This window comes from Peromyscus maniculatus, chromosome 5 (assembly GCF_049852395.1).
Source record: "Peromyscus maniculatus bairdii isolate BWxNUB_F1_BW_parent chromosome 5, HU_Pman_BW_mat_3.1, whole genome shotgun sequence".
Classification (NCBI taxonomy): Eukaryota; Metazoa; Chordata; class Mammalia; order Rodentia; family Cricetidae; genus Peromyscus; species Peromyscus maniculatus.
Window position 1 is genome coordinate 74,411,763 of NC_134856.1, and position 13,843 is coordinate 74,425,605.

At 40.9% G+C, this 13,843-nt stretch overlaps 1 protein-coding gene across 14 annotated transcripts in view; it reads left to right on the forward strand.

Moving 5' to 3' along the window:
- The window catches only part of Nebl (nebulette), a 361,793-nt gene that overhangs the window by 196,868 nt on the left and 151,082 nt on the right, over positions 1-13,843 (forward strand). For 10 of the 14 annotated variants that reach the window (XM_076572681.1, XM_076572688.1, XM_076572678.1 and 7 more), the window contains exons 1-3: positions 6,403-6,676; positions 8,662-8,742; positions 9,303-9,392. Coding sequence is in view for 2 of the 14 variants with exons in the window: in XM_006989925.4 (XP_006989987.1) it covers positions 4,978-5,085 (108 nt within the window). In the remaining 12 variants the exon portion in view is untranslated. Of the gene's footprint in view, positions 1-4,977; positions 5,086-6,402; positions 6,677-8,661; positions 8,743-9,302; positions 9,393-13,843 lie in introns of those variants that run through there. The other 4 variants (XM_006989925.4, XM_042278071.2, XM_076572679.1 and 1 more) reach the window with 3 other exon arrangements.

The following is a 13,843-nucleotide window of genomic DNA, read 5'->3' on the forward strand; positions in this document are numbered from 1 at the left end:
ATTCATGGAAATTACTTTTAATGAATTTTGATTATGTTTTGAAGAGGTAATTATAACTTTCATTTTATTTAATTAACCATGCATTTACAAATTGTGGTATTAATTTGTAAAAAGCAAATTTACCTTTGAACTCAATTCTTTGACTTAGTATTTGTTAAAATTAACTTCACCTTTAATCAAATTTTCCTGTTTAGTGCTTAATTCCCACAGGGTATTATTGTAGGTGAACCAATGTTTTGCATTTTAGGCTTTAAAAACATAAGACCAAGACCAAATAGTAACCAATCTTGAAGTGGTTATTAAGTCTCTAATGTGTGCACAGCACCAAGCCAATGAAGCATATGGCCCACATTCTCTAGCATCTTGGATTCTATTGAGCCACACAAGGCAGTACCATTTTGCAGATCAAATGAAGAGTTTTGCATGTAGTTTTATGATGCTATATTCCTCACAACCTTCCCGTGAGCAGAATGTGATGCATCTATTGTGTCTTGCAAGGCAGTGGAATTGGTCACTGATCTCATTGTATCAAAAATTAAATCACAAGCACAGGAACATGAATCAGTAGTAAATATGCCCATAGGCTTTAGGCTTCTATTAAGCATGTTGCCAACAAGCTGTTTTAAGGCTAAACTCCCCTCTCCTTCTGCCCCGGCCCATTGTGATATGCCCCATGGGTCCCCTTGAACGTCTGATACTCCTCATTAGCTCATGTTTGGAATCCCCTTTATATACATCCTTTCATGCTCTGGATGTTTCCCCCCTACATTTATGCCTCAAGTTTCTGCTGTTAGTCAAATATCTCCATTAGATGAAGGAACTTAGAATGGCTGACTTAACTTTCTGTAAGTGGAGGTTCACTGGCTAGATCACGTGTCTTTGGTTCATAAGTGAATCTGCATTTATCAATCTTTATTCATCTACATGTGATTTTAATTTCATCTCTAGGTATAAGGTATATGTACTTGTGTATTACAAGTCTATGTACACAAGCATGCACATATGTGATCATGAACATGTATGCATGCATCTATGTCCATATATCCATACAGATAAATACTCAGAATGCCAATACATGGACAAACATAATATAACAATATTGTATAACATTCTATATTTGAAATTACATTTTTAGTTATTTTGCAAAAAAATACTAAAAACCCAAATGGCCAATTGTGTGACTTTCTTACATTTGACATTAAAATTGCAGTGTGTGTATGTGTGTAAGAGACAGAGAGATGCTTATAGTTTCAGTACTTGAGAGATTGAGACAGGAGGATAGTTGAGTGAGTACAAGGCTAGCTTGTGCTACATAGCAAGATACTGTCTGAAAAAACATGCAATTTTTTCCCCAAGGTGTCTTTATTTAGTGTTGAATGGATAAGATTATGAGAAAACAAGACTGTGCTACCAGCTTCCCTCCCCAGCCAGGTTCTGCACATATTCTTTCTGAGCTCAAGCTGCCATCTTGGATTTTCCTTCTCATCTCCTTGCCTTCCTGTCCCACTTGAAGAGATTGCACAGCTGCCTGGTAGCTCTCCAGGAAGGCAAGGTCCTGAGGTTGGATCCAGAGCTCAGCTGCATCCTGTGGCCTCAGAGGTGCTTGCTGACTGAGGAGCACTGGTGAAGGATTTCCCACACTGCCAGCCTTGTCTGAGCCCTTGCTTCCCTCCCGTCCCGCCCCTCTCCAGAGAGAGCTATTGGAGTGAAAGTCAGTTGTGATGTAGCTCTCCTGACGATCTTTTCTCAAGTGGAAGAAAAGGCAGCATCCCTTGGGCATGCACATGGCCACTCTGCGCCCTCTTCTTCCTTTCATCTCCTCCTTACTTCCGTTCATATAAGTTCACAGAGCCAAGTAGCCTTCCTCAGCATTCCAAAAGCCCTGACACCACCAGGTCCCAAAGTCTGGAAAGCTCTGCTCAGAGGTGAGTGTGGAATTCCTTTTGCTCCCAACCGTTGCAGGGCTTACTGAAAAGTCAACTTCTGTTTGCTGTCTCCTCCCAATGCCCTACAAGGTCAGCATTTCCGACACTGTACATGCCGCTGTCTCGCATCACTTCCTTTGGAACTTTTCACTGGCATCCCCTTCATTTGATTTAGATGGTGCCTTCTACACCTCTGCGTTGTGATAAAACTCGGTGAGGGTAGGGAGTATTCATTTTTCTTTGAGGTGTTGTTTCCACACCTGGAACAACACCTGACTGAGCGAATGACTGACTAAGTAAAATCTCAAGGGTCCAGAGAATTCCATGCCTCGGAGGCCATTGTTATGTATGCAGTCATCACGATACACTGTTTTTGAGAAACAGTTGAGTAGACAAAAGACCCGATGCCAAAATTTTATATGCAATGCTGAGCAGAAGGGAAGAAAAAAGCATTTCTTCTTCTTTTTTCTTTTCTCCCTTCTCTGGGGAAAGGCCAGGAGACAGGCAGCTGATAGGAGGCTCAATAAATACTTGAATCAATGTGTCAGGTGAGTTAATTCATAAGCACACTGTGGTAGCAGTTATTTTCCAAATCTGTGTGCTGAGCTGCGTGTTCTGGCTCTCACCCCTCCCCACGTCCCTCTGGCGGATGCCGGGCCCGTGTAGAAGCCATTTTTCTTTCCTGTTTGTTGAGAAGGCTCTCTGATCTCGAGGTTTGATTAGCAGCGGTCGCCACTCTCTTGTCGGTTCCTCCTCTTTCTTTTTCTCCTTGGCTTTCCCCTTCCTGAAGCATTTGCCGAGCCACTCCCATGAGCCCCTGCAGGTGTTCTGTAGCAGGGTAGGATGCAAGTGGGTGGGAGTGTGGAGAAGACAGTTGACTAATGGCTCCCTGGCTCCCTGGATGTAGTAAACAAATACTGGGTGGTCGGCGCTTGAGTGGGTGTCGAGAGTGTACCGCACGATTACAAAGGAAGAAACAGCTTCTAAAACACCGAGAAGCATTTACAGGGAAGATCGCACACTTTCCAAACAAGTCACTTGCGTAGGCAGGCCCAAACCAAACTGTGCGTCGGTGTCTGGTGAATGTGGCGAGGAGGACTGCCGGATGCTAATCAGTCCCACACTTACAATGCCAGCGTTCAGTGTATTTTCTCTTTTATTTCTTTCTCTGGAAATCAGTATTTAAGGCAAACATCAGAAAGAATGAATTATGGCGCCTTCTCTGAAGCTGCTGAGGGATGGAAGGGTGTGACTTGTAGACCGGCCTCCCTGGAAGGAAGGTCTCCATGCTTGTTATCATTACCTTGTGGTCTTCTCAGATCTGCGTTAATTTACTACGCTGTCTCTCACTGTGCTCACTACCAGCAAAGCTGACTGGCCTCCCTTAGCAAACTGATAACTGAGAGCGTGCTTTGGGCCTGTGTGTCTTCACACTTGTGCCCGATGCCTTGGTGAATGCTGGGAGAGTGAGGTTAGAAGGCCAAGCTCACTCAGCATTTTCTCTGCAATAAAAATATAACCATTTATTGGATCACTTATTTATGGCAATAACTAAAGTAAAGGTCTTAGGACTTTTAGGAATTTATGGAGAATATTAAGGAAAGTGTGGAGAGAAAATTAGATATTCCTAAGCTGAAACTGATGAATTTCCAAAAAATTTGTTTTTAATCAAGGTTTTAAATTTTTTTTTTTCCTTTCAAGCTCACCTGGCCAAAGAAAATCTTCCAGTAGCCTCAAGGCTAAGGATACTTGGCAGGATTGAGTTTATTAATGTGGGTGCCCTTCAGTGAAATGGTCCCACTAAGAGAACTTTCAAACCTATTCAGGATCCACATTTGCAACAAACCCATAATAATTTAACTGTTAACTTGAGGCTTTTACTTCTGAATGCAAAACAGACATGTGGTTCCATTGTTCTTGATTTGGGCTTTAGAAAAAAAAAGAAGATATTAATGTGAACACACAGTCATTAACAAAACAAGTGTTTCGCTGGTGGTACAAACTGTCGCTGGACAAGCAACAGGAGATAGACTTTGTAGAGTTTATCTGTGGTTGTTCCAGCCCCCAGCTCCCTACTAGTCTGTTTCTTTTAACTTCCTGGCAGTGCTGGGATTGAACCCAGGCTTTGACCTTGCTAAGGCTACGTCCCAGTCTGCTTCACTAACAACTCCCCCCCTTTAAAAAAAAAAAAAAAGACAGACTCTCACTGTGTAGGTCAGGCTTATCTGGAACACGGTCCTCCTGCCTTACCTTCTGAAGGCTGGGATTACAGGATTGTGTCCCAACACACACAAGCATCTTCATAGCTCTGCACACAGCATACCGAGGGTCAGTGTGAGGAACTTTCTAATTCTGAAGTGTGGCCTTCTTTATAAATATTTTCATAAGTATTTATCTACTCGACATCTGTCAGCGTACAGTGTAATCGCATCCATATGCTTTATTGTATGACATAGAAGGGAATTTTGCACAGGCAGGGCTGGCTGTTGATTTGTGTCCCTCCTACTCAGGGCAGTCCAGGCTCCAAGTATTGCTTTTTCTCTGACAAGATGGGCCTTGTACTATATTTATAATATTAAATATAATATTTAATTTCCCTTTTCTACTTTTTTCTTCTTCAGTAGTGGCCATTTAAAAAGCAGCAGTGATGGTGTTAATAGTAACCATTTTGAAATACTTATAGTACCAGTTAGTCACACACATTTACTGGGTCATTTGATCTTTTCCCTACATTCAGTTAAATAACTTCTGTTGTTATCATCATTTAACAGATGAAACCTGAAAGGCACAGAATGGTTAGGTAGCCTCCTGAAGACCAGACAGGTCACAGGGAAAGCTTCTGGACCACAAACTGCCTGCTTAGTTCCCTCCCCTCCCCCATGCCTTTCAGGGTAATTCTTTCTGAGTGGTGGGCTGTGCATGACAACATTGCCTCCAATTCCAGCAGCTTCTGGGGCCCCTGCCTATCCTGAGAGGGATCTGTGATTCCTGTTTACCCGCCCCCCTTTTTCTGTGTGTAGGTGTACATATGAATTTTCCTCTTTCTTTTCAGGTCAAGTACAAAAGAGATTTTGAAGAAAGTAAAGGGAGAGGCTTCAGCATCGTCACAGACACTCCGGAGTTGCAGAGGCTGAAGAGGACCCAGGAGCAAATCAGTAATGTAGGTGCCCCTTTTCTTGATGATAAGGTGGCTCTGGTATGTGTCTCTGGATGTGAATGTGAGATAAGTAAGTGTGAAGCCTATCTGTTGCTGAGTGGTATTTAGTCTACTCGTAAAATATGCCAACTTCACCTGTTAAATCCTTGCCCTCGGATTTCTTCACGGTTATCTACAGCCTAGCAGTTAAAATTCAGTATCTTCTTCATATATTTTGAATATCTGCAAGCCTTCAAATTTGGTCAAAATTAAATGCTTGTAATTAAAAATTCTAACAGTTTTTTTCCTGTAGGTAACCATATAAAGTTAGTATATACTTTGAGTATATTAAAAAGAAATCTGGTATTTTCTAATTATGTGTATATTTTACATATCTGTAAATCATAAGTTACATTTAATTTTAGAAATAAACATTTGTATATGTAGTTACTTTCTACTTGGAAGCCACATCTTTTGAGTAATATATTTTCCAGAGTAACAAAAATTGGTACTGGCAGAAGTCCAAGGCACATTAGAATGTGAATTTAGTACTTACTAAAGTTAAATAAATGGTTCATTCTTAACTTTTGTAATTCATATTTGTGATTGTATTTCTTCCAAGGTATTATATGAAATGTGTCAAAATGTATTTTTCTGCAAAGGAGTAGTTTAATGTTAGATATCAGACCAGAAATCAATAGCTGTGTATGATATAGTTGTGAGCAAACATGAAAAGCTCATACTACTATTTCATGAGATTGAGGCTGTCACTTGTACAGGTATTACAAGTAGTGTATATACATACTTTGTGTATGTAGATGTTATAAGCAATATAGCTCTAATTTCTAGGGAATACATATAGTTAGCAGATGGATTTATATTTGCTGATATTGGGCCGTGATCATGAGATACATGTTCATATAGGTATACTATTTGCAGCTAGAATTTAGCATGTAATTTGTGAAAATGTTATTTGTCAAAACTTCAAGAACATAAATATTTGATGTTTAAAATGTTATTTCAAGCCTGGGAAGAGGTCTTTTTTTATCACATTCTCTAAGGTTTATCCTGTTTGGTCTTTATGTGGACATTTTATATTAGAATTGATTTTTTCATTTAAAGAGAAGGAATTGACTTCTAAGACCTTATGATATCCGTCTCTTGGTTTTTCTTATGACTCTTTGGAGTGCCAATAGTGAATGATAAAGATAATTACTGTCATTTTTTCCCATTCATTCTTTGCTTAAATCAAAACCCATTCTTGTTTTAAAAAAATACAAACTAGAGGTGTATTTCATGGCTAGTTCTGCTCAGAGTTTTAAAATGTTATACCCACTACAGTTCTATCTCAAATGTTCAACTAGCATAGAAATTTATTTCTCAAAGAACTAAACATCTCTACTTAAGACATCCACATGACAGCTACATGAGGACTGCAGCTCATTCAAAGGTAAGCCTTTTCATGTATGTTCAAATTAAGCCAATGTTCATAAGTAATTAGAAAATAACTGATCATTTCACCAAACTTTATCATTAGCAGGAATATACTTTATATTCAATGCCAGAGGTCGTTTGCAGATCCATTCTTAACTATGCCAAACCCTTTATAATGCAGGTATGTATTAATCTATAATTATCATGTACATTGCAGGCTATTCAAAACAGCAATGAGATATGGCTTTTGAGATAGACAATGGCCAGCTTCAAAAGCATCTAATTTGGAGCATGTCTTAAAACCACTCTCCCTTTGCATTCTCTTGGTGTTAGCAGCTGCAGTAATCACAGTGGTTGTCCTTTTAGCCTCGAAGAGGCCTATCAATAGTTGCATTATAGTAGGGAAAAGATTTTACAATATTTCTGTTAAGGCCCTACTTCTGCAGAGGGGAAGCTGCAAAAATCTTCTGAGGTCTGGTGAATTTATTACTCATTTATAAGATGACAACTTCATGGAATTTTTCCGTTCTGCACTGGGTTTTCCATATTACTGCAGGGTCTCTTGCTGTGAAAAATCTGACTGATCTGAAAACCACCACATCGGTTATTCTAGTTCTCCAGACCACTTTCATTTAAACCCATTGAACAGTATTTGGACAAAACCCACGCAGATAGTTTTGAGTGTGGCCTGGGTTGTTTCTGTTTTGAGAGGAAGAAGTGAGCAAGTGTCTAAACTGGGAAGACTCTAGTATCTTTCTGCTAGAGCTGGTTGGGTGGAGCTCGCCCTGATGACAAGAAGAGATGAGGTTTGTGAGTTGAGTCTTCCGTTAGTCCCGAGGTGATGGGGAAGCTGAGTGATCATTATAGTCTATATTTTTCTTTTTGATCTACTTTATAGAATATACTTCCAGGTCATTTTACCTTTGGATATTTAGTGGCTCTTTCTAAGCTTCTGTTAATCTCCTTTGGACTGAGGAAAGTATAAAGACATGAAACTGTGAATTTAATAACTCCTAGGTGTTTGGAGTAATATGTTATGGATGAGTGGGCATTTTTGATTGCTTGTGTGTGTGTGTGTCTGCCACTGTTATGAAAAAAATTTTCAGACACTCTCATGTTCATTTGTCTAGGAATTGAAGTCATTTGGAAATATCAGCTCAGTCTGCAAATGTTACAGGGGCGTGGGATACAGCAGAACCCTAAATTTCGAATTTTGCATAATAAAAGAAGTACATGTGGGCTAGCCCTGCCTCCTTTATTTTGGTACCCATAAAGACAATGTAGTGAACACAGGAGATGTATTAAGTGCTGGCATTTAAGGTGCCTTCTGCCACCTTACCCAGGAGAGCTGCGGAGAGACCAAGAAAAGAGGTGGGGCTTGGAGTTTACACACTCATAGGAAAGAAGCAGACGTGGCTTTTAAAATAAAGTTCTCATTTTTTTCCCCCAGTGATGTTCTGATGAGGTCTTCATTTTAATTCAAGATGTTCATATCAAAGGAAGTTTGGCTGTGTATGCTTTCGGGGCTTAGAGACTTTTTTTTTCTTTTCTTTTTTTTTTTAAGTGGGAAGTCTGGATATTCAGCTGAAAAATCTAATAGAGGACAATGTTTAGAAGTTCAGGTTTTGTTTCAGGTCAGTCTGCAGCAGCATGCAGCTGGGGAGCTTTGTGGAAAGTTCTGTCTTAGGATCTCAGGGGTCTACGGGTTTTCACAGTTGAGTCACTCTCTTGTCATATGGCTCCTTTCACCCCCAAACCCTTACATCTCTTTACATGTTTATTAACCATGGTTTAGGAAGGTGCATGTACAGAAGTGAATCGAGGACTATTGAGCCTACGGGGAACATTAAACCATCTTTAATCTCATCCATATGGAGATTGTTGTTACTGCTCTAGTTTCAGGGGGTTCCCACCCTTCACCCTCTAAACAGGGTGGCAAGGCAGTGCGCTGCTCAGCACACATTGCAGGGACTTGGTGTGGTCTGCCAGAGATAACTGATGGATTTCCCTGTGCTGTGTATGCACACATAGAGACTGCACTTTAATTAGCTCACACAGTCTGGGGATGAATTGGGAAATAAAATGGTAAAATCCAGCCCCAACAGGTTTTTAACAGCCTTCATGACATAGATAAAAACTAGGTGTTTATTTTCTAATTGATCATAGGTGGAAGAAAAGTACCATATGAAGAGGAAAGAAAAAGAAACCAGTGAGAGAGCCCTAGGCTTTCTCAGACTGATGGAAATAGTAAGTGTACCATTATCAGATCTGCCTGTCCTCGCTGTGCAGTGGGAAGAGTTTTGTGGCCTATGTGAGTGTTCTTATACCATTGCCTACCAGACTATTTCTCTTACTCTGTGAGTGCCTATAATTTTGATTATGTACCGTTTCCCAACTATACTTTTTTTTGCTACCACTTGCAAAACAGCATACCCATTCATAAGAAAAGCTTGCTTGCTTTGCAAGAATAGCTAAGATCAAAAGCTGTCTGTAATTTGATACTGAAATGTAATTAATTCTAACTCTTTTGATATAGCCACATAAATTTTCATTGACTTAGAATGTAAAATAAATTATACACCCATTAATAAACTCACAAGGACACTGCTGATTTAGTTCCCCGGGACTTTATGAGTTAGCTTCAGAAATATTGGATTATTGGAACTAAATAATTGAATACAGTGTCTATGGACTATTAAAAGATTTGATTCAAAGTTAAGTTGAATGTGAGGGTGAGCGTGAGAGGGTAGGGGCGATTATCTAGGGATTTGGTCTCTGTTTGTAATTTAAATAAATCATTTTGACAGAGACTGACTGTAACCATGTTCAGCTGCTGACAGTGTGAAATTGAGTTGTATGGTGGACAGAAGACAAGCAGTCAAGAGAAATCCCCAAAGGTAAAATTTGTTATGTAATTGGGTCAACTCATGCATGAGAAATGCATGCTAATTGTAAACTGGTGGCAAAATTACCCTGTAGGAGGCAATTAGGTCTTATATGAATCCAAACAACTGACATGGGTAACTTGCTTTCTTTTTGTGTACAGCAAACATGGCAGTGGTTTTTGAAAGGAGAGAAAGATAAAAATTAGAGAGTCATGCAGCATACAAATGGATATTTTTTTGTGAATTCTCCTCCTTATATAAGAAATATAGCATGCATCATTAAGTAAAAATTTACATGAAAGCTCTCGATTTGAAGTAGTTCAGTACACACTAATTTGTAAGGAGAATGGGGTGGTATTTTGTTATGACCCATTGCTAGTTTTATTAACATAATCAATTAGTTATGAAGTTGATGGGTAAGAACTGAGCCCTTGAAGGCGTGTAGTTTTAGAGTGAACCTCTATGTTGCTCGAGCAGCCTGCATTCTACCTCCAGCTCATCTCCACTAGTGACTCTGATGTGATCCAATGCAGCAGCAGTGGGTCACTAACACGTCTTCTGAAGGCAGAGATCAAGTATGTCAAAGAAAGTAGTGGGACAATAGCGCATATTTTTCTTATAATGTCTAACACATGTTCATGAATAGTTCATGCGTTTTGGAACACTTTGACACACTGTTTAATTAGACCCTCTGAACAACCTCTCTCCTCAGGGAAAGGATTTCTATAAGGAACACTTAGACTTTCCTGAGAAAAATATATGGAAAATTACCTTTTGGCCTTTTCTTTCCCATTCATGGTTTCCCTCACACCTGGCTTTGCTTTATTTTTTCATGTAGGGCAGAACTTCAAAGGCTGATCTCTGCTTTTTATCCCCAATTTTTTAGCCACAGTCACTTAAAGAAACAAATATGTCTCAGACCAGTAATTACTTGTGCATGGCAAGAACAGGGCTTCTTGCTAAATAGCCTTGTCTTGAGGGGTGGTTGGAGAAGAACCACCACAATGCGAGCATTAGCACCTGTGACTTCTGCTTGGAGACAGAGATGAAGGGTCCAGGGATGATTTCTTGAGGTGTTGCTTTTGTGAAAGTCTGTCTCCCCGTTTCTCTTTCTTCCGTCCCTCCACATCCGGCCTCTCTTCCTGCTTCACTTCTGTGGCAGCCCCATAATTGGTCATTTCTCCTTCCAAGCGCCTCTTGCTCTTTCCGTTGTATCTTAAACAGCATTGTCAGATGACTCTTTCCAAAGTATCTGCTTCACCAAGACCTTGCTGTGACCCCTTAAAAAGCCCTCCTTTGGACCTCCCCTTTGCGCAGGATGAAGTGTAATCTCCTAGGCCCTTTATCGGGCTCCAGTGACCTTTTGCAATGGCCTGGACTATTTCCGGCCTTATCTCCGCTGCTTGTCAGCACTGTTTGCCCATTTCTTCTAGGCCTGGGCTTGAATCTGTTCTGGACTTTCCTATGAGTCATTCTTCTTGTTTGGGCCAATTTGACACTGTTAGGAACTGAAGTCCTGACCCCCTGACCCCAGGTGTGCACTCACCAGACAGCTGGTGATCTTCCTCACCTCTGGAACAGTTCCAGTGCTCTGAGGAGGGAGTACAGTCATTTTCTACCATCATTTCACACATTATATTCCACATGTTGGTTGTAATTAGTATTTTATGTCCCTAATGGTCTTACTTCTCTAACTTCAAGAGAGTGAGAATCATGTGCTCTTTTATTTATTGTTTCATAATCTCCAAGAATACACAGCACGACACATTGTCTCCTTTGTTCAGGTCATGTCCCAGTCTATTAGTTGGATTTCTGGAGTAGAGTCTTGATTCTTCTTGCCCCATTCCAGGTTATTCTCCACATGATTTCTTGCAAATTATTCCTAAAATGAACATTGGATTGTGTCATGGTCTCTCTTAGAATCTGGCCTTGGCTCCCCACTGCCTTCAGGATAAAACGCAAAATACTTTGCATGGAAAGTGAGACTATCCCTGGTTTAGTGAGAGCTGAAACTTGGAGCTTTGGTGGTGCTCGGAGCTCCTCGGACTTATGCTTCTGATGAGAAAGCTCCTTGCCTCTGCTGGCTCAGCGCTTCCCCGTTCAGTCTTGACCCTTCTTTCTATCTCATTGTTCTTGTCCTCTGCTTCCATAGGACCACTGGTGTTTTCTCCTCTGCCCACGTTGGACTTTAGAAAGGTGTGATACAGCACAGAGCTAAACTGGAGAACAAAGGAATTGACCCCTGCCCCCATCATGTTTTGGACCAGTTTGACTTTCTACATACTTGTCAGTCCTGGCTCATAAAATCTTTCCTAAGATAAATCCCACAGTAAAGGGGGGAGGGCTAATTCTCTCTCTCTCTGAATATTAAATAATTAATGTTATGTCATGGCCACAGTTTCCACTCCCTCTTCTCTTCCCAGCCCCCCCAACCCCCTCACTTCCCACCCCCTAGTCCACTCCTCCGTTTCTGTTTAGGAAAGGGCAGGCTTCCCATGAATACCAACAAAAGATGGCATATCAAGTTGTAGTAAGACTAATCACCTCCCACGTTTTAAGGCTGGGCAGGGTGACCACTATGAGGAGTAGGGTCCCGAAAGCCTGTTAAAGAGTCAGAGTACCAGATCTCCAGTGCCCAGACTAGTGCTTGGTATGTAGCCCATGCCCAGTAAGTGTGTATTGAAAAACCAAGTGAGGCAATCATCTGTAAAATAGTAATGCATTTTGAGTCTTCTTTCTCATCAAAACCCCTCTTTAGAGGGGTCTTTAGTTTTAGAAGTTACTTTGAATTTTGTCATTCTTGTTTATATTGCTTGATAATACTCTCTCTGTGTGTGCGTGCATATGTGCATGCGTGCGTGCGTGCGTGCGTGCGCACATGCACACACACACACACACACTACTTAAATATGTGGCAACTTTGATAGTTTTATTGGATGACTGTAGCAATACTTCTTCAGTAAAGTATGATCCATGGCTTCCTACTGTGTCACCTAAGAATTTAACTATATTGAAAATATAAGAACTACCTCTGTTCTAGAACATTGTAGCCAGAGTATCAAAACAAACAAACACCAACACCACCAATAAAACAAACAAACAAACAAACAAACAAACTCAAAAAACTCCAAAACAAACACCACAAAAATTTACAAGAACTGCTTCAGTGGTGTACAGTTTCATAGTGCCCTGGCAAAGCACCCGCAGAAGCCATGCAAGGGAGGAAGGAGTTATTTGGCTCCAAGGATCCAACCTATCATGGTGGAGAAAGCCGAGGAGAGCGGCTGAAGTGGTAGAATATTACAGCTTCTTCAGACCATGGCAATTCAAGGAGCAGAGAGCTCCAGTCAGACCAGAAGCATCTATCCCCTTCAAGGTCTGCCCTTACCGGTGTATGTATGCCAGCTAGGCACCGTGTCCCCAGATTTCCATAACCTTCCAGAACAGCACTGCCAGCTGGGGGAGCCAAGTATTCAAACACAGGTGCCTCAAGGTAGGAGGAACATTTCACATCCAGACCATAATGAGGTGACATCGCAAAATACCACAGGCTGGGTGCTTCAAGGAACAGGGGTTTATTTTCTCACTGGTCTAGAGCCTGGGTGTGTTAGGTCAAGGTTGAGTGGGTTGGCCACTAGTGAGGACTTTCTTCTTGGCTTGTGAACTATCACTGCCTTGCACCCTTGGGTCTTTCTGTGATCTTTACTTGTATGCAGGTGTGTTTCGGGGGAGGGAGCTCTGAGGTCTCCTCTTCTTACAAGAGCATTGGTCCAATGAGGTTAAGGCTCTCCCCTTATGACCCTCATTTTACTTTGGTTTAAGTTCTTTTCTTTCTTCCTTTTTTCTTTCTTTCCTTCTCCCTTCCTTCCTTCCTTCCTTCCTTCCTTCCTTCCTTCCTTCCTTCCTTCCTTCCTTCCTTCCTTCCTTCCTTCCTTTCTTTCTTCCTTTTTTTTTTTTCTTGAGACAGGGTTTCTCTATGTGACAGCCCTGGAACTCTCTCTGTAGACCAAGCTGGCCTCAAACTCACAGAGATCCGCCAGCCTCTGCCTCCCGAGTGCTGGCATTAAAGGCTTGTGCCACTACCACCTGACTTGTTATGAGATTTTTGAGGGCAAGCTAAAGTTCAAATTTTTTTGTTGTCTTAGTTTTTGTGTTTAGTTTGGTTTGGCTTTGGATTTAGAATCAGGGTCTCTCTTTGTTGCTCAAGCTAATCTCAAATACCTGTGTTCAGATGATCCTCCTGCCTCAACCTCCTGAGTCACGAGACTGTAGGCATGGTCTATTGTACTTCAATTTTATGCTTGAAACCTTTAAAACAAGTGCTTTGTCTATAAAGAATAAGTTAGAAATGGAAGTTGCCTCCTGAGTGTCTTTTTTTTTTTTTTTTTTTTTTTTTTTGGTTTTTTCGAGACAGGGTTTCTCTGTGTAGCTTTGCGCCTTTCCTGGAACTCACTTGGTAGCCC